At 56.7% G+C, this 22,679-nt stretch overlaps 2 protein-coding genes across 2 annotated transcripts; both read left to right on the top strand.

Annotated features, from left to right (window-relative positions):
- The first annotated feature begins 54 nt into the window (after window positions 1-54).
- BJ171DRAFT_520766 (uncharacterized protein) lies at window positions 55-1,298 on the top strand. Its single transcript, XM_053112457.1, has 3 exons — window positions 55-173; window positions 312-434; window positions 529-1,298. Exons 1-3 carry the CDS (start codon window positions 71-73, stop codon window positions 1,143-1,145), a joined length of 843 nt encoding a protein of 280 aa, XP_052962965.1. The 5' UTR covers window positions 55-70; the 3' UTR covers window positions 1,146-1,298.
- Window positions 1,299-1,634: 336 nt separating this feature from the next.
- BJ171DRAFT_226413 (actin family) lies at window positions 1,635-3,963 on the top strand. The gene is made up of 6 exons (XM_053106529.1): window positions 1,635-1,892; window positions 2,064-2,155; window positions 2,303-2,411; window positions 2,579-2,686; window positions 2,878-3,324; window positions 3,499-3,963. The coding sequence occupies exons 1-6, from the start codon at window positions 1,710-1,712 to the stop codon at window positions 3,814-3,816; spliced, it is 1,257 nt and encodes a 418-aa protein (XP_052962964.1). The 5' UTR covers window positions 1,635-1,709; the 3' UTR covers window positions 3,817-3,963.
- The last annotated feature ends 18,716 nt before the right edge of the window (window positions 3,964-22,679 follow it).

Genomic DNA, 22,679 nt, shown 5'->3' with positions numbered 1-22,679 from the left:
GTGGAACGGCCATGCCGCTCAGCCACGCTCAGCCATCGATCTGGGAACAATCCTGCACCGATCTCACATCATGCCCAGCCCCGATGGTGACCTAGCGGAAATGCCCTTCTCGGACTCGGCTGATCTGCCGGCGCAGATCCCGAATCTCGAAAACCCAATACCGTACACCTTAGGTACGCACCAACTCGCACTGGCCTGTCGGCGCTTCATTTACACCGCCCGCAACCACAGCTGCAACCCATCGCCGGTCGCAATCGTAGCTGTGCAGTCGCACGCTTGTTCTGGTGCTGATCATGTCTCTTTGGCTCCAGTCAACAGCCGTCCGCTCGACAACACCCAATTTATTGCGCCGTACGTGCCTTGCTCGCTGCAGGTTGTGCAGGCTGTCCTGAGATTCGCAAACATCCAGAGTAGCGATGTCCTTGTCGATCTGGGTAAGCCTTATTGTCTTGCAGTTGGCGGATCCGCTTCTCTGTTCTTGGATCTGAATCGAGCTCGCTCAACGCCTCGCTCTTCCGCCTCGTTCAGGATGCGGAGATGGGCGAATCCTCTTTGCCGCCCACGAGTCCGATCGGCCGCCGGCATTCAGTGTCGGAATTGAACTCGATCCCTATCTCGTCAAGCACGCCAAAGAGAAGGCGCTGCAGCTCGAGCGCCAAGAACGCATCGCTTTCATCGAGCAGGATATGTTCACCGTCAACCTGGATCAGCTCGAGCTCGACAGTGGTCAATGCACTGCTACCGTCCTGATTCTCTACCTCCTCCCAACGGGTCTCGACAAGCTCAAGCCGCAACTCCATCGATGGCTTAACGGAGGGCCCCTGCCAACCTCTGGCGATGCGGACTGCCATTTGAGCAGCACTCCTCCAAAGCTGACTCGATCGTGGTCGGAATCGTCGTGGTTGCTGTTCTCCAAGCTCTGCCGCTCGGTATCACTGGCCCTCCGATCCAATGAAGTTCGAGAATCCAGTTGCTCCCCGAACCGCCGAATTATCACCATCACTTACTCTATTCCAGGCTGGGAGCCCAGCGAAGCTGTCGAAGCCAAGGCAGCCGCCACTAATACTGCCGGAGGTACCCACGGCTGGAACGTCAACCACTGGTTGTTTCGCTATGACAAGACCAGCGTGGCCTCGACTCAATGACCGAATGTCTCGCGCATAACCAACCGTCACCCGAGACTGTTGGTCACGCATCCGGCGAAAGGCTTGATGCCTAGAGATGGAGGCTTATTTATGTATCTTGATTTTCAGTCGAATTCGCTGCAATCATAAATTCTTTGGCCGAGGCCACGATTATGCTGGTTGAGGCCGGTGAACCAACAATCCGGCGTGATTGACGGCCGCAAGCCCTGAGTACCGATCCCGGCAACCGGGGGTCTATCAAAGTCCAGTGATGGGGGAATGTGGCCGAACGGGGAGAGCGGAGCACCTCATCGGGCTTGGAAGAGCATCGCATGCACTTTGGTGGTGATTCCCCTGAGCAGGCGGACTCATGACGAGTGCGACTGAAACCAGGACGAGCTCAGGGTGACATGCTCATCACGTGATTTCAGACCGAGGAGCGAGAGCGCGGCGAGAGCGCCGTCTTCTCGTCTCCTGCATTTCGCCACCCAAGCCCAAGCCCAAACGCAGCCGGTGCTGGCCAGGCTTGATCTCCCAGCCGGCTCCACAGCACTCGACCCCGGCTCTCGGCCTCAACGGTACACCATGAGTGGAAGCACCACTAGTCTGCTGCGGCGGCACTCGATGTACGGCACAGAAGATCGAATCGTGCTGGATCTGGGCTCTCGATATCTCAAGTGCGGCTTCTCGGGAGAATCCAAGCCGAGACATGTTCTGCCTGTTGCCATTCCAGTCTTCTCTCAAGACGGCTCTCGGTCGGGAAAGAAGGTGGGAGTGGACAATGAAGCTACAGCTGGCTAACGAAAGATAGGGGGCGGGGTTGACCTTGACGCCAACCCGTTGAGCAAACCTGACAGACGCTCGTTTTGGCGGTAATACTTGCCGACCCGGGCCCGTTCGCCACTCGGGCGACATATTCACATAACCATCTCGTTGTAGATGGTGACGCTGTTTCAGCTCGAGAGCGACCCCGCAGTGCTCGAGTCCATTCGAAATGTCCTCTCGGACCTCTTTTACCAAACGTTTCATCAGTAAGCGAGCTGTGATTTGAAGCGACGAGGTGGCGCGGCGCTTGGGAATGATGGATAACAATCGCCATCATCCATTATCTCTTGAAATGAAATCGTTGGTTACCATGTCCCTCTTACATTATTACGTCGGCTCAAACACGGCTTTAGATACCTGCTGACAGATCCCAAGCAAAGGAGTGTCATCATTTGCGAAAACTTGTTGATGCCTATTGCGATTAAGAAATTGATCTGTGACGTGCTCTTCAACGAACTGGAGGTATCTTTATACGCAGTGCCTGCACTAGCTGATGCATGGTGACATGGGGTATCGTTGGAAATGATTTGGAGGAGATGTACAAAAGTCGATATCTGTGCACCGCCACTGGTTAGGGCGCCTGGCAGCCAGAAATGTACTAACTCGCTGCCGGTGTGGTTTGGCTTCAGGTTCCATCAATATCATTTGTGCCGTCACACGTTCTTGCGCTCTTGGCTTGCGGAAAAACAACAGGACTGGTGGTGGATATTGGTCACCTGGAGCTTTCGGTACTCCCGGTATGGTGACATGGGTTTCTATGAATCCATCAAGTGTCGATTGCTGAAGGCTCCTATCGCAATCCTTTCATACAGCGATAGCCTCTGCCGCCTGTCACCAACCATGGACTCGTCGCTATTGTGTCGGCCACTGCGACAACCTCAAACCATCCATGCTCACGAGAACGTTCTTGCTCTTCCCGGCCATATAGATATACGATGGACGGCCACTGCTCCGGCAAATGAAAACACTTCCAATTGCAGGCCACTCGGTCACAACAAGACTGAAACTACTACTCAAGAACCATGGCAAGGTGCTGCAAGATGGGGTGGACATGGTCCCAATCGAGGACAGCTTCGTAGAGAAACTGAGCAACGAGTTTTACGAGAATTTGAAGGCGCAGGTCTGCTTTGTGGGAGCCTTTCCCACATTTGAGGACGTGTCTTTTGAGAACCGCGAGGCAGCATTTCCATATCGCGAGAAGCTCTACGAGTACACCGTCTACAAGAGCGAAACGCGGCCCGTCCATGTCACCGTTGACTCGAACGACAAGCTCTGGGTGCCCGGCTGGGTGCGTGAGCGTAGCGCCGAAGTACTATTTGAAGGTGACGACGACGGTGTGTCAGTTGCCAACGTGATTCTGGAGGCCATCATACAGGTACGAGAGGATTTTGGCAACATTCTGGGTGTGTAGGAATCGATTCGACTTCCTAGTTTGGGCACCACCATGAAGAGACTAGAGCAGTTAGTGCCAAAAGCGTGGTGGAGCAGTCGCATCCATGACTACCCACACGATCAAGGGCACAGACTAATGCGTATGCATAACTACCAGTGTCCCCGGGACATTCGCATGGACCTCTATCGCAATGTGCTCTTGATTGGAGGAACCTCGATGTTGCCAGGGTTCCATCAACGATTGCAGGAGCACATCTACCGCCTACTGGAGGAAAGCCCACGTTACAATTGGAATCGCAGATCACAGGCCAACTGGTCCATCATCAAAACGATTTTCAAGGCCAACTGCCTGGCCTGGACAGGTGGATCGCTGATGGGCGTGATGAAATGGACAGGCCGAGGAGAGCTAAAGCGGGAGAACTATGAAAGAAATGGCGAGATCCCCGATTGGAGCTGTCTTTCAACCGAAGAATAGCACGAGAGGCTTTGAAACGACATGTTGGTTGGCGACAAGGTGGGCGTATTGAATTTAGGATTTCAAGATCACACTCTGATTGTTTGCAAAGTATGGTTGGCATTTGGGGTTGGCTGTTGCCACAACGAAAGGGGGGGACAAACGAGGAAGCGAGAGCGGGAAACTGGCGGGAAACGGGACAGACAAGCGACTGGAAGGCGACGGTGAGCACGGGCGGACTGGAAGGCGAGTTGACCAGAATGCTCCACTTGCTGCGCCCTGCCAAACATGAGGGCATCACCATTGATATATCGTGGGAACTAAGTTAATCATGGTGGGCCGGCGGGTGAACTTGCTCGCTCGCGTGCGCGCCCCGACCATCGCAACATGTGGCAATTGGGCCGAGTCGTCACATCATCCTAACCATAAACTACTTTCGAGACCGGGTGAGAGACTTGGCCTGTCCGGGTATCGCTGATGGAGCTGTTGCACCATGTGCGGGACTCTCTTCAGATTTTCGAGAGATTCCCAGGCGGACTTCAATATTGGGTACGCCTTCCAGGTAACCAAGTACAGGATCACACACGGGACTTTTGCGAGGATAAATTCCTTCGACTTTATGCTCGATGTGTCTTTCAGCTTTGGTTGAGGAAGGGGGTGGAGGGATACGATGAGGGATGCGTGAGGTCACGCGATGTCGAGCAGCAAACATGAAATACCTAAAAGATCCGATAGTGGGGTGTGGGCTCAAACTCACAAGCAACTTTATGGACCATTCTCTTGACCATTTATGAAACGAATGGGTTCGGAGTCCAGCTTGTCATGGGGGGAGTGGCCTTGATATTGAGGCGGCGCAAACTGTCACGGACGAGCAATGACTTGGGTGGGTAGGACGGCAGGCGAGCAGGGACCGAAGACGGATACAGGCCGAGGGTTTTGAACACTCAGGATGGAAGCGAGGCGGAGGCAGAGTGAGAGAAGTTGCTCGTTAATTGAGAGATGCGACAGATTGTCACAGATCGCTCTGCCCGCCTAGCTGCACCGTCGCACTTGTGTCACTGTTTGCGTCGCACACTTTCCTTTTCCTTTGTCCTGTGACGCCTTTCCTTTTTCCTTGCTCTCATGTTGCACACGCCGCTCTGTTTTCCCTGCATTTGTCATCGACCATGCATTAGTCAGACGCTGTGTCACCCGCATTTGTCAGCCACCGAGCATTTGTCAGACTTTCACATGTTTCTCCGGTTAGCCGTTGCTGCCTGGCTGCTGTCCCGCCGCCTCCGCTGCTTCGCCCCCGCTGCGGCAGGCTTCGCCTCCGGGACCGCCAGACAGATAAATAGCCCGCCTTCACCCGCTCATGTTTCTGGTCATCACCTTCGACCCCAGACACACTTGACTCTAGATCCTAGCCTCGCTAAGATCAATAAAACCCTTCTCTATCTTTTTCTTTTGATCTCCTCTTGATCCCGTGATCTGACATGGTAGCATCGGACGATCCCGCCGTCAATGCCTGTCTCCAGGCCCTTGAACAACTATCGCTCGAGGACCGCGCCCTGGTCCTCTCCGCCCTGACTGCCCAGCCGAATCTCCCCACGGTCCCTCCCGGTTTCAAGCGTCCCAAGATCCCGCTCCCCGACGCCTTCACTGGCGAGCGTAAGGCTGCTGTCGTTGACGAGTTTGTCTTCTCAATGACCGAGTACATTGCCTTCCACAGTCTCGATGACGCCACCGCTGTCGCCACCGTCGCCATGAACCTCAAGGGCAAGGCCAAGACCTGGTGGCGCCTCTGGTCCCAGGGCAAGCAACTCGACAACCTGACCCCGGCCGCCGTCCTGTCCCTCGTCCGCGACACCTTCCTTCCGTCCACCTCGCTGCGCACCACCGAGGATGAGTTCGAAGCACTGCGCCACACCGGCTCCGTCGAGCAGTTCAACTCTCGCTTCCGCGATCTCCTCCTCGAGCTGCCCCACTTCAGCAACAACCGCCAGAACCTGCAGCGCTACCTCACCAAGCTCAAGCACAGGGTGCGCATCGAAGTCGAATGGAAGCTTGACTCCAACACAGCCACCCTCGAAGATGCCATGGCCCTCGCCGAGCGATACGAGTCCATTATGGGTCAATCGCAACCCCTGATGCAGCAGCCCGCTCGCACTCAGTTCCGCGATCAACCCTTCCGCGAGCTCCAGTTCCAGCGACCTCCTCTCTTCCGCGCTCCACCTGGTCAGCCGCAGTTCCGCCCAATGGTCCGTCCTCCTCGTCCCGCCTTCCAGCCGACCCAGCCTCCCGCACGTGACCCCAACGCCATGGACCTCGACAACGTCGACATGCGCCCGATCAAGAAGCTCACCGACCGCGAGAAGGAGTACCTCCGCCGTAACGGAGGCTGCTTCCGCTGCCGCAAGTTCGGCCACATCGCCTCGCAGTGTCCCTTGAACCAGCCCCGCATCAACGCCATCGTCGAGACCGCCGACCAGGCCACCTTCTACGAAGATCAGGGAAACGACGAGGCGGCAACCCCTGGATACTACGACCTCTGAAGGACCCGGCGAGTTGCCGCCATCCGACTCCGACCCCCGACGCTGAACTATTGACTCTCGCCACCGGACCTCACCTGATCAACTCTCTCATCGACGAACCCCACCGCATTGCCGCCAACCACGGCAAGGGACTGCTTGTGATCGACGCCACCCTCAACGGCTCCCCGATCACCGTCCTCATCGACCCTGGTGCGACCAACTCGCACATCTCCGAGACCCTCGCCTCGACCCTCGACCTTCGAACCAAGACCACCGCCAACGCCGTCACGATGCCCAACGGCAAGTCCTTCCCGTCCTCCGTCACCGATCCCGTCGACCTCACCATCCACGACTACCACGCCCGCATCAACCTCTTCACCGCGCCACTCACCTGGGACGTTATCCTCGGCAAGAACTGGCTCGACCAGACCAACCCCGAGATCGACTGGCCCTCCAACCGAATCAAGTTCTCGATCGACGGGAAGCACCACACTTGGACGGCATCGCGACCCGACACCGGAATGCCACTCACGACCCTCGAACTCCGATCCCAGTACCACATGTCGACCCAGCAGATCAACGCACTGGCTTCGACTCCCGGCGCCGTGTATGTTTGTACTCTGAGCAGTGACTTGAATACAGTTGCTGTTGAACCCTACGACCCCGTTGCCCAACTTGCCCGTGTCCTCGAACCACTGACCCCCGAACACCGATCCATCATCGCAAAGTACCGCGATGCCTTCAACGAACTCAAGGAACTCCCGCCTCACCGACCCGGCATCGACATGAACATCCGACTCGACGACTCTGCCAAGCCAACCTGGTCGTCGCTCTACCAAATGTCGGCCGAAGAACTCGCTCGTCTCAAAGACGAACTCGACCGATTGCTCCGGATCGGCCACATCCGCAAGTCCGTCTCGCCCTTCGGCGCACCGATCTTCTGGGTCAAGCAGGGCGACAAGTTCCGACTCGTCTTTGACTTCCGCGCCCTCAACAAGATCACCGTCAAGGACCGCACCGCGCTGCCCAACATGCGCGAGATCATCGACCGCCTGTCCAAGTGCCGTGTCTTCTCCAAGCTCGACTTGCAACGCGGATTCCACCAGATCCGCATTGCCGACGCCGACACCCCCAAGACGGCCTTCAGGACCAAGTACGGCCACTTTGAGTGGCTTGTGATGCCCTTCGGCCTCGCCAACAGTCCCTCCGTGTTCCAAGCCGCGATGAACGACATCTTCCGCGAGTTCATCGACGACTTTGTGTTCGTCTACATCGACGACATCCTGATCGCATCCGAGGACGAGGACCAGCACATCCGCCACATCGAACTGGTCCTCGACAAGATCCACCGACACGGCTTCAAGATCCGACCCGAGAAGTGTTCGTTCTTCAACTCGACCGTCACCTATCTCGGCTTCATCATCGGCGAAGGACGCATCCAAGTGCATCCCTCGCGCATCGACGCCATCAAGAACTACCCGCGACCAACGACCGAACACGAACTCCGCAGCTTCCTCGGCTTGACCAACACCATCATGAGCTTTGTCCCTGGCTACGCTGCCCTCGCCGGTCCACTCTCGACTCTGATCACCACCCGCTCCGCCAACTCGACCAAGTCCGTCGTCTGGGACGACAACGCCATCGCCGCCTTCGAGCAGCTCAAGTTGCTCTCGCCTCAGTCGCTGCACATGGTCAACCCGGACAAGGACATTCACCTCTTCACCGACTGGTCCGAGTCAAGCGCATCGATTGGTGGATGGATCGGGCAGGACATGGACGGATCCGGCACGGTGCGCCCCATCGCTTTCAACTCGCAGAAACTGCACGGATCCGAACTCAACTACTCGCCCTACAACGGCGAGCTGCTGTCGATCACCCGCCACCTCGACAAGTTCAAGAACTACCTCGTCGGCCGCAAAGTCTTCCTCCACACCGACCAGAAGGCGCTCAAGCACATCCTCGACTCCAAGACCCTCAACAAGCGCCAACAGCGAGCCATCGACACGATGCTGGACTTTGACCTCGAGATCCAGTGGATCCCCGGCTCGTGGAACAAGGTCGCCGACGTGCTCTCGCGCACACCGACAGCCATCTCCAAGGCCGTCCAAGTCTCGATCATCAACGCGATTGTCAACCTCGGACCCCCGCCCGACGATCTCTTGGACACCATCCGCACTCAGTACAGCTCCGACCCGATCCTGTCAGCACTGATCTCGGTCCTCCGCGACAACTCGACCGACGGACTCAAGCCGTGGATGAAGGCACAGCTGCACCGCTTCTCACTTCGACACGGGATTCTCTACTTCGACTCGACCCGCATCTGCATCCCCGGCAAGGACCTCCGCATCTCGATCATCAAGGACCACCACGACTCTGTCTGTGCAGCTCACCCCGGCACCAACACGCTCTACAAGGCCATCTCGACACACTACTACTGGCCCGCCATGTCCAAGGACATTGCCGAGTGGGTCTCGCACTGCGACATCTGCCAGCGAGCCAAGATCCGACGACAACAAGCATACGGTCACTTCTCCCGGATCCCTGTGGCCACCCGCAAGATGGACACTGTCGCCCTCGACTTCATCCTCGGACTCCCGCCTGTCACGGACTCACTCTCGGGACGCACCTTCAACTCGATCACGATCTTTGTCGACTCCCTCACCAAGTACGTCGTCCTGGTTCCTGGCAACAAGACCGACTCGGCCGAAGACGTCGCCCGCCAGTACTTCCGCGATGTCTTTGTGCACTTTGGACTCGCCGGCACTTTCATCTCGGATCACGACACACGCTTCCGGTCGGCCTTCTGGACAGGACTTAACACTCTGCTCAAGACCGAACTCCGGATCGCCTTTGCCCACCACCACGAGGCCGCCGGACAAGTCGAACGCTTTGTGGCAACCGTCGCCGAGGCCATCCGCTGTTCGACTCTGGCCCTCGGCTCCCGCTGGATCGATCAAGTGCCATACATCCAGTTCGCGCTCAACTCACACAGCTCAGCTTCGACTGGACATTCGCCCTTCTTCCTGATGCACGGTCAGCATCCTCGCACTCCTGCCAACACCGACATCATCGCCGAGTCCAACCCTGCAGCACAGTCGATCGAGGAGATGCAAGCGACTCTGGACTTGGTCTCGGACAACATCGGCAAGGCCCAGGACCGGGCCCTGTACTACGCCAACCGACATCGACGCGATATCAGCTACGACATTGGCGACCAAGTCCTGATCGACACGACCGCGTATCACTTCAGCACGGACGACGTCACACCCTCCAAGATGCGGATGCCGTACTTGGGACCCTTCAAGATCATCGAGAAGATCGGAACGACTGGATATCGACTTCGACTCCCGAGGACCCTCCGATTTACAACCGAACTCCCCGCTTCCGCCCTCGTCCCCTACAACACACCATCGACCGACCAACTTGTGTTTGATGAACCCGGACCCAACCACAACGACGAATCAGTGTTCGAAGCGATCATTGGACACAGGATCAACCGACGACGTCGACTTCCTGGATATCGACACGAGTTCTTGCTCCGCTGGCAGGGATACGACCCATCTTACGACTCGTGGGCACCACTGGCCGAACTCTTGGATGGAGGACTCGCAGATATCCACGACTTCCTCAGCCGCAACCGCAACCTTCCGGAAATGGACACACTGATCGACCTTTGCCAAGCACAAGTGCAACGCAACTCGGGATCGAAAAATTGATGGTTTGACTTGAGCACAATTTTTCTGGGGGGGATGTCACAGATCGCTCTGCCCGCCTAGCTGCACCGTCGCACTTGTGTCACTGTTTGCGTCGCACACTTTCCTTTTCCTTTGTCCTGTGACGCCTTTCCTTTTTCCTTGCTCTCATGTTGCACACGCCGCTCTGTTTTCCCTGCATTTGTCATCGACCATGCATTAGTCAGACGCTGTGTCACCCGCATTTGTCAGCCACCGAGCATTTGTCAGACTTTCACATGTTTCTCCGGTTAGCCGTTGCTGCCTGGCTGCTGTCCCGCCGCCTCCGCTGCTTCGCCCCCGCTGCGGCAGGCTTCGCCTCCGGGACCGCCAGACAGATAAATAGCCCGCCTTCACCCGCTCATGTTTCTGGTCATCACCTTCGACCCCAGACACACTTGACTCTAGATCCTAGCCTCGCTAAGATCAATAAAACCCTTCTCTATCTTTTTCTTTTGATCTCCTCTTGATCCCGTGATCTGACACAGATAGTCAAAGCGGGAGAATACAGATGATACGATATGTTGGGCCTCTCGAGCGACAGGGCTGACAACTTAATCAAGTCAGGACAAGAGAGAATCGGTGAATGGAACCAGATCGAAGTTCCGACCCTGCATCTTCCTATCCGCTTGTAAAGGTGATGTGACGTACACGCCAATTGGTGACAAAGCAAAACTTGAGCACCTGGAAGTACTCATGCGCCTCCGCTGGTTGCAGGTCCGCGAAGTGCTCGCAATGCTCATTAGAGTCAAGGAGGTACTCTGTCAAAGATTCACTGATGCGACCAATCAAAATGGCGTCATATACGGCAGCCGGATCGATGGAACCGCCAAACCGGTACATTCGACTGTCGCATCACAGAATCGAGATAGAATCAAAAAAAGAAGAACACGAAGGAACTTTATTGATTTTAACAAGGCGAGGATCGACAGTCAAGTGTGTCTGGGGTCCAAGGCGACATTCAGAATAATGAGCGGGCAAAGACTGGCAATCGATGTGCCTGGAGGATCCGCGGCGATGTCTTACTGAGCGCGGGCGCGAGGGCAGAATTGCGGCTAAGTGGAGAAACCTTGTGGAAGTCAGAAATACACTCGATCGCTGACAAATGCGGGCAACACTGACAACAGACAAATTCAGTATCACTGACAAATGCTGAGAACATAGGGGGCGTGTGCAACATGAAAGAAAGGAAGGGAGAATGGCATCGCAGAACCACCAAGAAAATGTGCACCGCGAAGAGTGACACAAGTGTAGCGGTTCTGCTAATTGCGCAGAGGGGTCTGTCACAGTCCCTATAAAGCTCACCCCGGCACCAACACGCTCTACAAGGCCATCTCGACACACTACTACTGGCCCGCCATGTCCAAGGACATTGCCGAGTGGGTCTCGCACTGCGACATCTGCCAGCGAGCCAAGATCCGACGACAACAAGCGTACGGCCACTTCTCCCGGATCCCTGTGGCCACCCGCAAGATGGACACTGTCGCCCTCGACTTCATCCTCGGACTCCCGCCTGTCACGGACTCACGCTCGGGCCGCACCTTCAACTCGATCACGGTCTTTGTCGACTCCCTCACCAAGTACGTCGTCCTGGTTCCTGGCAACAAGACCGACTCGGCCGAAGACGTCGCCCGCCAGTACTTCCGCGATGTCTTTGTGCACTTAGGACTCGCCGGCACTTTCATCTCGGATCACGACACACGCTCCCGATCGGCCTTCTGTACGAAACTCAAAGTGTGACGGTCCGACAGTGCCGTCACATTAGGCCTGCGTAGACGCAAGTAACAGCTCGCTCACAATGGTGATTCTCTCTCCCTCTCAGTCGTCTGTCTTGTCGAACGCTCGTTACATTCTCATCGTCTCATAGTCTCATTATCCCATTGTCACAGATCGCTCTGCCCGCCTAGCTGCACCGTCGCACTTGTGTCACTGTTTGCGTCGCACACTTTCCTTTTCCTTTGTCCTGTGACGCCTTTCCTTTTTCCTTGCTCTCATGTTGCACACGCCGCCCTGTTTTCCCTGCATTTGTCATCGACCATGCATTAGTCAGACGCTGTGTCACCCGCATTTGTCAGCCACCGAGCATTTGTCAGACTTTCACATGTTTCTCCGGTTAGCCGTTGCTGCCTGGCTGCTGTCCCGCCGCCTCCGCTGCTTCGCCCCCGCTGCGGCAGGCTTCGCCTCCGGGACCGCCAGACAGATAAATAGCCCGCCTTCACCCGCTCATGTTTCTGGTCATCACCTTCGACCCCAGACACACTTGACTCTAGATCCTAGCCTCGCTAAGATCAATAAAACCCTTCTCTATCTTTTTCTTTTGATCTCCTCTTGATCCCGTGATCTGACATGGTAGCATCGGACGATCCCGCCGTCAATGCCTGTCTCCAGGCCCTTGAACAACTATCGCTCGAGGACCGCGCCCTGGTCCTCTCCGCCCTGACTGCCCAGCCGAATCTCCCCACGGTCCCTCCCGGTTTCAAGCGTCCCAAGATCCCGCTCCCCGACGCCTTCACTGGCGAGCGTAAGGCTGCTGTCGTTGACGAGTTTGTCTTCTCAATGACCGAGTACATTGCCTTCCACAGTCTCGATGACGCCACCGCTGTCGCCACCGTCGCCATGAACCTCAAGGGCAAGGCCAAGACCTGGTGGCGCCTCTGGTCCCAGGGCAAGCAACTCGACAACCTGACCCCGGCCGCCGTCCTGTCCCTCGTCCGCGACACCTTCCTTCCGTCCACCTCGCTGCGCACCACCGAGGATGAGTTCGAAGCACTGCGCCACACCGGCTCCGTCGAGCAGTTCAACTCTCGCTTCCGCGATCTCCTCCTCGAGCTGCCCCACTTCAGCAACAACCGCCAGAACCTGCAGCGCTACCTCACCAAGCTCAAGCACAGGGTGCGCATCGAAGTCGAATGGAAGCTTGACTCCAACACAGCCACCCTCGAAGATGCCATGGCCCTCGCCGAGCGATACGAGTCCATTATGGGTCAATCGCAACCCCTGATGCAGCAGCCCGCTCGCACTCAGTTCCGCGATCAACCCTTCCGCGAGCTCCAGTTCCAGCGACCTCCTCTCTTCCGCGCTCCACCTGGTCAGCCGCAGTTCCGCCCAATGGTCCGTCCTCCTCGTCCCGCCTTCCAGCCGACCCAGCCTCCCGCACGTGACCCCAACGCCATGGACCTCGACAACGTCGACATGCGCCCGATCAAGAAGCTCACCGACCGCGAGAAGGAGTACCTCCGCCGTAACGGAGGCTGCTTCCGCTGCCGCAAGTTCGGCCACATCGCCTCGCAGTGTCCCTTGAACCAGCCCCGCATCAACGCCATCGTCGAGACCGCCGACCAGGCCACCTTCTACGAAGATCAGGGAAACGACGAGGCGGCAACCCCTGGATACTACGACCTCTGAAGGACCCGGCGAGTTGCCGCCATCCGACTCCGACCCCCGACGCTGAACTATTGACTCTCGCCACCGGACCTCACCTGATCAACTCTCTCATCGACGAACCCCACCGCATTGCCGCCAACCACGGCAAGGGACTGCTTGTGATCGACGCCACCCTCAACGGCTCCCCGATCACCGTCCTCATCGACCCTGGTGCGACCAACTCGCACATCTCCGAGACCCTCGCCTCGACCCTCGACCTTCGAACCAAGACCACCGCCAACGCCGTCACGATGCCCAACGGCAAGTCCTTCCCGTCCTCCGTCACCGATCCCGTCGACCTCACCATCCACGACTACCACGCCCGCATCAACCTCTTCACCGCGCCACTCACCTGGGACGTTATCCTCGGCAAGAACTGGCTCGACCAGACCAACCCCGAGATCGACTGGCCCTCCAACCGAATCAAGTTCTCGATCGACGGGAAGCACCACACTTGGACGGCATCGCGACCCGACACCGGAATGCCACTCACGACCCTCGAACTCCGATCCCAGTACCACATGTCGACCCAGCAGATCAACGCACTGGCTTCGACTCCCGGCGCCGTGTATGTTTGTACTCTGAGCAGTGACTTGAATACAGTTGCTGTTGAACCCTACGACCCCGTTGCCCAACTTGCCCGTGTCCTCGAACCACTGACCCCCGAACACCGATCCATCATCGCAAAGTACCGCGATGCCTTCAACGAACTCAAGGAACTCCCGCCTCACCGACCCGGCATCGACATGAACATCCGACTCGACGACTCTGCCAAGCCAACCTGGTCGTCGCTCTACCAAATGTCGGCCGAAGAACTCGCTCGTCTCAAAGACGAACTCGACCGATTGCTCCGGATCGGCCACATCCGCAAGTCCGTCTCGCCCTTCGGCGCACCGATCTTCTGGGTCAAGCAGGGCGACAAGTTCCGACTCGTCTTTGACTTCCGCGCCCTCAACAAGATCACCGTCAAGGACCGCACCGCGCTGCCCAACATGCGCGAGATCATCGACCGCCTGTCCAAGTGCCGTGTCTTCTCCAAGCTCGACTTGCAACGCGGATTCCACCAGATCCGCATTGCCGACGCCGACACCCCCAAGACGGCCTTCAGGACCAAGTACGGCCACTTTGAGTGGCTTGTGATGCCCTTCGGCCTCGCCAACAGTCCCTCCGTGTTCCAAGCCGCGATGAACGACATCTTCCGCGAGTTCATCGACGACTTTGTGTTCGTCTACATCGACGACATCCTGATCGCATCCGAGGACGAGGACCAGCACATCCGCCACATCGAACTGGTCCTCGACAAGATCCACCGACACGGCTTCAAGATCCGACCCGAGAAGTGTTCGTTCTTCAACTCGACCGTCACCTATCTCGGCTTCATCATCGGCGAAGGACGCATCCAAGTGCATCCCTCGCGCATCGACGCCATCAAGAACTACCCGCGACCAACGACCGAACACGAACTCCGCAGCTTCCTCGGCTTGACCAACACCATCATGAGCTTTGTCCCTGGCTACGCTGCCCTCGCCGGTCCACTCTCGACTCTGATCACCACCCGCTCCGCCAACTCGACCAAGTCCGTCGTCTGGGACGACAACGCCATCGCCGCCTTCGAGCAGCTCAAGTTGCTCTCGCCTCAGTCGCTGCACATGGTCAACCCGGACAAGGACATTCACCTCTTCACCGACTGGTCCGAGTCAAGCGCATCGATTGGTGGATGGATCGGGCAGGACATGGACGGATCCGGCACGGTGCGCCCCATCGCTTTCAACTCGCAGAAACTGCACGGATCCGAACTCAACTACTCGCCCTACAACGGCGAGCTGCTGTCGATCACCCGCCACCTCGACAAGTTCAAGAACTACCTCGTCGGCCGCAAAGTCTTCCTCCACACCGACCAGAAGGCGCTCAAGCACATCCTCGACTCCAAGACCCTCAACAAGCGCCAACAGCGAGCCATCGACACGATGCTGGACTTTGACCTCGAGATCCAGTGGATCCCCGGCTCGTGGAACAAGGTCGCCGACGTGCTCTCGCGCACACCGACAGCCATCTCCAAGGCCGTCCAAGTCTCGATCATCAACGCGATTGTCAACCTCGGACCCTCGCCCGACGATCTCTTGGACACCATCCGCACTCAGTACAGCTCCGACCCGATCCTGTCAGCACTGATCTCGGTCCTCCGCGACAACTCGACCGACGGACTCAAGCCGTGGATGAAGGCACAGCTGCACCGCTTCTCACTTCGACACGGGATTCTCTACTTCGACTCGACCCGCATCTGCATCCCCGGCAAGGACCTCCGCATCTCGATCATCAAGGACCACCACGACTCTGTCTGTGCAGCTCACCCCGGCACCAACACGCTCTACAAGGCCATCTCGACACACTACTACTGGCCCGCCATGTCCAAGGACATTGCCGAGTGGGTCTCGCACTGCGACATCTGCCAGCGAGCCAAGATCCGACGACAACAAGCATACGGTCACTTCTCCCGGATCCCTGTGGCCACCCGCAAGATGGACACTGTCGCCCTCGACTTCATCCTCGGACTCCCGCCTGTCACGGACTCACTCTCGGGACGCACCTTCAACTCGATCACGATCTTTGTCGACTCCCTCACCAAGTACGTCGTCCTGGTTCCTGGCAACAAGACCGACTCGGCCGAAGACGTCGCCCGCCAGTACTTCCGCGATGTCTTTGTGCACTTTGGACTCGCCGGCACTTTCATCTCGGATCACGACACACGCTTCCGGTCGGCCTTCTGGACAGGACTTAACACTCTGCTCAAGACCGAACTCCGGATCGCCTTTGCCCACCACCACGAGGCCGCCGGACAAGTCGAACGCTTTGTGGCAACCGTCGCCGAGGCCATCCGCTGTTCGACTCTGGCCCTCGGCTCCCGCTGGATCGATCAAGTGCCATACATCCAGTTCGCGCTCAACTCACACAGCTCAGCTTCGACTGGACATTCGCCCTTCTTCCTGATGCACGGTCAGCATCCTCGCACTCCTGCCAACACCGACATCATCGCCGAGTCCAACCCTGCAGCACAGTCGATCGAGGAGATGCAAGCGACTCTGGACTTGGTCTCGGACAACATCGGCAAGGCCCAGGACCGGGCCCTGTACTACGCCAACCGACATCGACGCGATATCAGCTACGACATTGGCGACCAAGTCCTGATCGACACGACCGCGTATCACTTCAGCACGGACGACGTCACACCCTCCAAGATGCGGATGCCGTACTTGGGACCCTTCAAGATCATCGAGAAGATCGGAACGACTGGATATCGACTTCGACTCCCGAGGACCCTCCGATTTACAACCGAACTCCCCGCTTCCGCCCTCGTCCCCTACAACACACCATCGACCGACCAACTTGTGTTTGATGAACCCGGACCCAACCACAACGACGAATCAGTGTTCGAAGCGATCATTGGACACAGGATCAACCGACGACGTCGACTTCCTGGATATCGACACGAGTTCTTGCTCCGCTGGCAGGGATACGACCCATCTTACGACTCGTGGGCACCACTGGCCGAACTCTTGGATGGAGGACTCGCAGATATCCACGACTTCCTCAGCCGCAACCGCAACCTTCCGGAAATGGACACACTGATCGACCTTTGCCAAGCACAAGTGCAACGCAACTCGGGATCGAAAAATTGATGGTTTGACTTGAGCACAATTTTTCTGGGGGGGATGTCACAGATCGCTCTGCCCGCCTAGCTGCACCGTCGCACTTGTGTCACTGTTTGCGTCGCACACTTTCCTTTTCCTTTGTCCTGTGACGCCTTTCCTTTTTCCTTGCTCTCATGTTGCACACGCCGCTCTGTTTTCCCTGCATTTGTCATCGACCATGCATTAGTCAGACGCTGTGTCACCCGCATTTGTCAGCCACCGAGCATTTGTCAGACTTTCACATGTTTCTCCGGTTAGCCGTTGCTGCCTGGCTGCTGTCCCGCCGCCTCCGCTGCTTCGCCCCCGCTGCGGCAGGCTTCGCCTCCGGGACCGCCAGACAGATAAATAGCCCGCCTTCACCCGCTCATGTTTCTGGTCATCACCTTCGACCCCAGACACACTTGACTCTAGATCCTAGCCTCGCTAAGATCAATAAAACCCTTCTCTATCTTTTTCTTTTGATCTCCTCTTGATCCCGTGATCTGACACCCATAGTCTCATTATCCCATTATCCCATTATCCCATTGTCCCATCGTCCCGGTTCCCCGCTTGTTCCATCAGACTGCTCTTCCCCTTCATGCTGACCCGATTGTGAGATTTCCTGACCCGTTTGACGGCAATCGCCGCTACCTCCAAAGTCTATTTGACCAAAGCGAACATACTCCTGATTTTGAATGGCGCTCGTTACCCAACCTAACGGCACCGTGTCGGCCTTGAAGGATCCCGGCTCGTTGGCCCTCCTGCTAACTGGCATGCCAGCTTGGTGTAGTTGGGGAGCCCCTTGCTTCAAGACTTCGATCGGTTTCGGAACCAACTGGAGGCGAGGTACGGCGACCCTCACGCTCAGAAACGAGCGGAGACGTCGCTCATGAAGCTTGTGCAAGGCCGTGGCCCCGCTTCGGTGTATGTCCCGGTTTTCCAGCTCAAATAAGCCGAAATCATGAAATTAGGTAGCCTTCATCGCACAGTATGAACGAGGACTCAAACGCGAAGTGAAAGACATGTTGGCCATCCACGACTAAGCGCCTGAAACCCTCTATGTCACAGATCCCTGTGCCCGCTTGGCTGCACCGTCGCACTTGTGTCACTGTTTGCGTTGCACACTTTCTTTTTCCTTTGTCCTGTGACGCCTTTCCTTTCTCCTTGCTCTCATGTTGCACACGCCGCTCTGTGTCCCTGCATTTGTCATCGACCATGCATTAGTCAGATGCTGTGTCACCCGCATTTGTCAGCCACCGAGCATTTGTCAGACTTTCACATGTTTCTCCGGTTAGCCGCTGCTGCCTGGCTGCTGTCCCGCCGCCTCCGCTGCTTCGCCCCCGCTGCCGCAGGCTTCGCCTCCGGGACCGCCAGACAGATAAATAGCCCGCCTTCGCCCGCTCATGTTTCTGGTCATCACCTTCGACCCCAGACACACTTGACTCTAGATCCTAGCGTCGCTAAGATCAATAAAACCCTTCTCTATCTTCTTCTTTTGACTTCCTCTTGATCCCGTGATCTGACACTCTACGAACTTATTCAAATCTCTGCCTGCCTCGAAGCCAGGATTCTCGAGGATCGTCAAAAATATGGTTACCGTCCGCGTCGACAACCACAAGTCCTCCAAGCCAGGTCCCTCAACGACTGGATGAACATCGATATTGGAACCACCGACCTCAGCCCCCGCGAAGCTAAGAAAAGCCATCGACACACCAACAACCAGTGCTTATATTGCGGCGAACCTGGCCACTACATCCGCACCTGCCCTGCCCGCTCCCCCGCCAGTCAGGGAAACGGAGAGAGCCAGAGCTTGTAAGGACTGCCACGCTGCCCATCCTGGTGTCCGGGACTCGGCAGCTGGGAAGAGAAGTGAAAACGAAAACTCTAAATACATTCGAAACGAGAAACACAAGATGAAAATACAAGAGGCAATGAGTGTTCAAATGGAGAGGCACGTCTGCCGGGTTTATAAGCCTGCGCCCAGCCTCAGCACAGGCAGGCGAGCAGATATCGGCGTGATCCCGCCACAGTCGGGCCCAGTTGCAAACCACGGGACTCAGGAGCAGCCCGGGTTCTCTCCCGAGCCACCTGGTTGCAGCGTTAGGTACGCGTCCCGGCCGAGCGAGGAGGGCGACATCGATGTAGTCCATGACATTATCTCCCTCTCAGCGACCGAACTCCGAGAGGGCCAGGTTTGCTGGGGTAGCTCCTGTGAAAGAGTTTGACAGGTTGTCCCGCATGCTCGAGGTTGTCCGCGGGCTCCCACGTGCGGTCCATCTCCGTGTACCCCTTCCAGTGCACGAAGTACTGAAGCTTACCCCTGAACAACCTCGAGTCCAAAATTCGCTCAACTTCCCATTCTTCATTGCCTTTGATGAGAACTGGAGGAGGTCGGGCGGGGGCCCGACCGGGGATCTTGTCATCCAGAGCCAGTTCCAGGAGCGGCATGTGGAAAACGGGGTGGACCTTCATGGACGCCGGCAAGTCCAACTTGAATGATCTTGGCCCGACCTTGGCGAGGATCTTGTACGGGTCAAGTTTGAGATTGTCCAATTTGGCGGTTGGTCGTGTGGTCTTGATATTCTTCGCCGAGAGCCAGACTCGGTCACCAACATTGAAGCAGGGACCGGGACATCGGTTGGCGTCGAAGTACTTGGCGTGGGATTCCTGTGCTAGCTGGATGTTGAATTTGAGTTCCTCATGCAAGGCTTGGATCTCCTGTACCCGATCTCTTGCGAGACTTGTGGTCTTGGTGACGCGGGGAAGCGTGATCGAGAATTTGGGGTTGACGCCGGTGTTGGCAAAAAATGGCGAACATCCGATAGTTGCTTGACTGGTATTGTTGTACGGAAATTCCGCCTGAGGGAGGAGAGTTGACCAATCATCCTGTTGGAAGTTAACATAACATCGAATGTACTGTTCAAGTACGGAATTGACTCGTTCAGTTTGTCCGTCTGTTTGGGGGTGGAAGGCGGTTGACATCTTATGGTCGACCTTGAGCAAATCGAGGAGGGCCTTGAAGAACTTGGACGTAAAGGTTGAGCCCCTGTCGGAGACGATGTCGTCCGGGAGGCCGTGTTGGCAGAATACGCGGTCAAAAAACATCCTGGCGGTATCTTCAGTGGTAGCTTCATTGAAGGAAGGAGCGAAGTGAGCCATCTTGGAGAACCGGTCAACGAAAACACAAATGGCGGTGTGACCGGAAGACTCGGGAAGCTGAGTGATGTAATCTACCGATACCGAGGACCAAGGTCGATCAGGAACCGGGAGGGGGGCCAAGAAACCGAAGGGTTTGTGTCGTGAATGCTTATTTCGTTGGCAAGTTTCGCACCCAGAGACGTTGTCAGGATCCATGATGGGAGGGCCAGGAAAAGAGGAGGTTGAAGATAAATTTATTCAGCGTTCAAAGGGCGTGGGTCGAAGTTCAAGATCCCCCCGATCGAGTCCCCTCCCCGTCCCGGAGCTCTAGGCGAGGGTTCTTTATATTTCGAGTCCGAGACGGGACGGGGGTGGACTCGGGTCGAGGAGTGTGTCGAGGCGTGGGAAGTGATGTGATTGATGGCGCGATGGTGGACATGTTGCAGGAATGACGCGAGTGGTCTCTCGCGTCATGTTCACATGTGGGTCAGTCCCTCACAGACGTAATCTTTGATGTACTTGCGCATTGATGGCCAGTGGAAGGTGCGGGAGACCAACTCATAGGTCTTGGCAATCCCGAAGTGGCCAGCAGAGGCCGAGTCGTGACACTCTTGTAGGATCTCCCTCTTGAGTTCAGGGGCATCTGGGACACAAACAAGGCCTTCGAACAGGAGCAGCTCTCCATCCACGGAGTATCCTGGACGGGAAGTGGGGTCCTTGGCAAGCTGGGACAGGATGGGTTCAAAGGTGGGGTCGTTCCTGAGTTTCAACTTGATCATGGCAGTGATGTCATGGGCCTCGGAAGCAACAGGAACAGCACGAAGGGCGGAAACAAAGAGCTGGGGTGGGAGAAGCGTGTGTAGGTTTGGGGAACTACAGGAGTCACCTCCCTCCTTACGAGTCTTGTCCTTCCTGGACAAGGCGTCGGCGGCAGAGTTGAGTGTTCCCGGGCGGTAGCGGATCACGAAGTGAAAGTCGCCTAGGATTTCCGACCAACGGACTTGGCGGCGGCTGAGATTGCGGGACGTGTTGAAGTACTCGAGATTTTTGTGATCCGTGACAACTTCGGCGACCTGGGGAGAGTACTCGAGATAGTGGCGCCAATGCTTAAAGGCAACCACAATTGCCAAAAGCTCCTTATCGTAAACTTGATAATTCATTTCGGCGGGCAAAAGCTTGCGGGAGTAGTATGCGACGGGGTGAAGTTGACCCTCGTCGTCACGCTGGCTCAGTACCGCGCCCAGGGCGTAATCTGACGCGTCCGTCTCCAGGACGCATTGGCGATCGGGATCGTAGTGTCGCAGGACAGGACCAGTGCTCAAGGCGTTCTTGAGTCGGGAGAAGGCGGCTTCAGCAGGTGCGGACCAGGCAAACTTGCAGTCCTTCTTGAGGAGGCCAGTGAGTGGAGAGGCTATTTTGGAATAATCCTTGACAAAACGGCGGTAGAAATTTGAGAGGCCTAAAAACACTTGGATATCATGGGCGGATTTCGGAGTTTCCCATTCCTGGATTGCCTGGACCTTTTCAGGGTCCATTGAGATTCCTTCTGGGGAGATCACAAAACCCAGGAAGGTCACGGATGTGCGGTCGAACTCGCATTTCTCGAGCTTGAGTGAGAGCTTGGCCTCGTGGAGCTTGGACAAGACCTTGCGGACGTGGGCTTCGTGTTCTTCGGGATTACTAGAGTATATCAGGATGTCGTCAAGATAGACGACAACAAACTGATCCAAGTACTCCCGAAGAACGTCATTGACAAAGGACTGGAAGGTGGCCGGGGCATTCATCAAACCGAAGGGTATCACCGTGTACTCAAAATGACCATAACGACAACGGAAGGCGGTTTTCCACTCTTCGCCCTCAGCGATGCGCAACAAGTTGTATGCGCCTCGCATGTCGAGCTTCGTGAAGACCTTTGCCTTTCCGAGGTTGTCGAAGGTCTCAGAGATCAACGGGAGCGGACAGCGGTTCGGGATGGTAATTTTGTTGAGGGCCCTGTAATCAACACACAGACGAAGTGAGCCATCACGTTTCTTCACGAACAAAACAGGAGCGCCAGCCGGGGACTCGGAACGTCGGATAAACCCCTTCGACAGGTTTTCTTGGACATAGTCATGCAGGGCCTCCATTTCGAGCTTGGACAGGTTGTACACTGGGCCGAACGAGGGAGAGGCGCCCTCGACCAAGGAAATCTTGTGGTCGTAGGGGCGATGTGGGGGAAGCTTGTCCGCCTCGACCTTGGAGAACACGGACGAGAACTCGGAGTACTTGGACGGCACCTCTGGCTGAGGTTTCTCGACGGGGGTGGGACCTGCGACCCCCACAGAGCACAGGGAAACAAGACGGGCAGCATCCAGCAAGAATACTTCAAGGTTCTCGTTCTTGATTGCGTGACGGAATGGGATGCCACCAAC

Source organism: Polychytrium aggregatum (genome assembly GCF_025602895.1).
Source record: "Polychytrium aggregatum strain JEL109 chromosome Unknown BJ171scaffold_45, whole genome shotgun sequence".
Taxonomy (NCBI): Eukaryota; Fungi; Chytridiomycota; class Chytridiomycetes; order Polychytriales; genus Polychytrium; species Polychytrium aggregatum.
The sequence above is the reverse complement of the archived record's forward strand: the minus strand, read 5'-3'. Positions and strand labels throughout refer to the sequence as shown.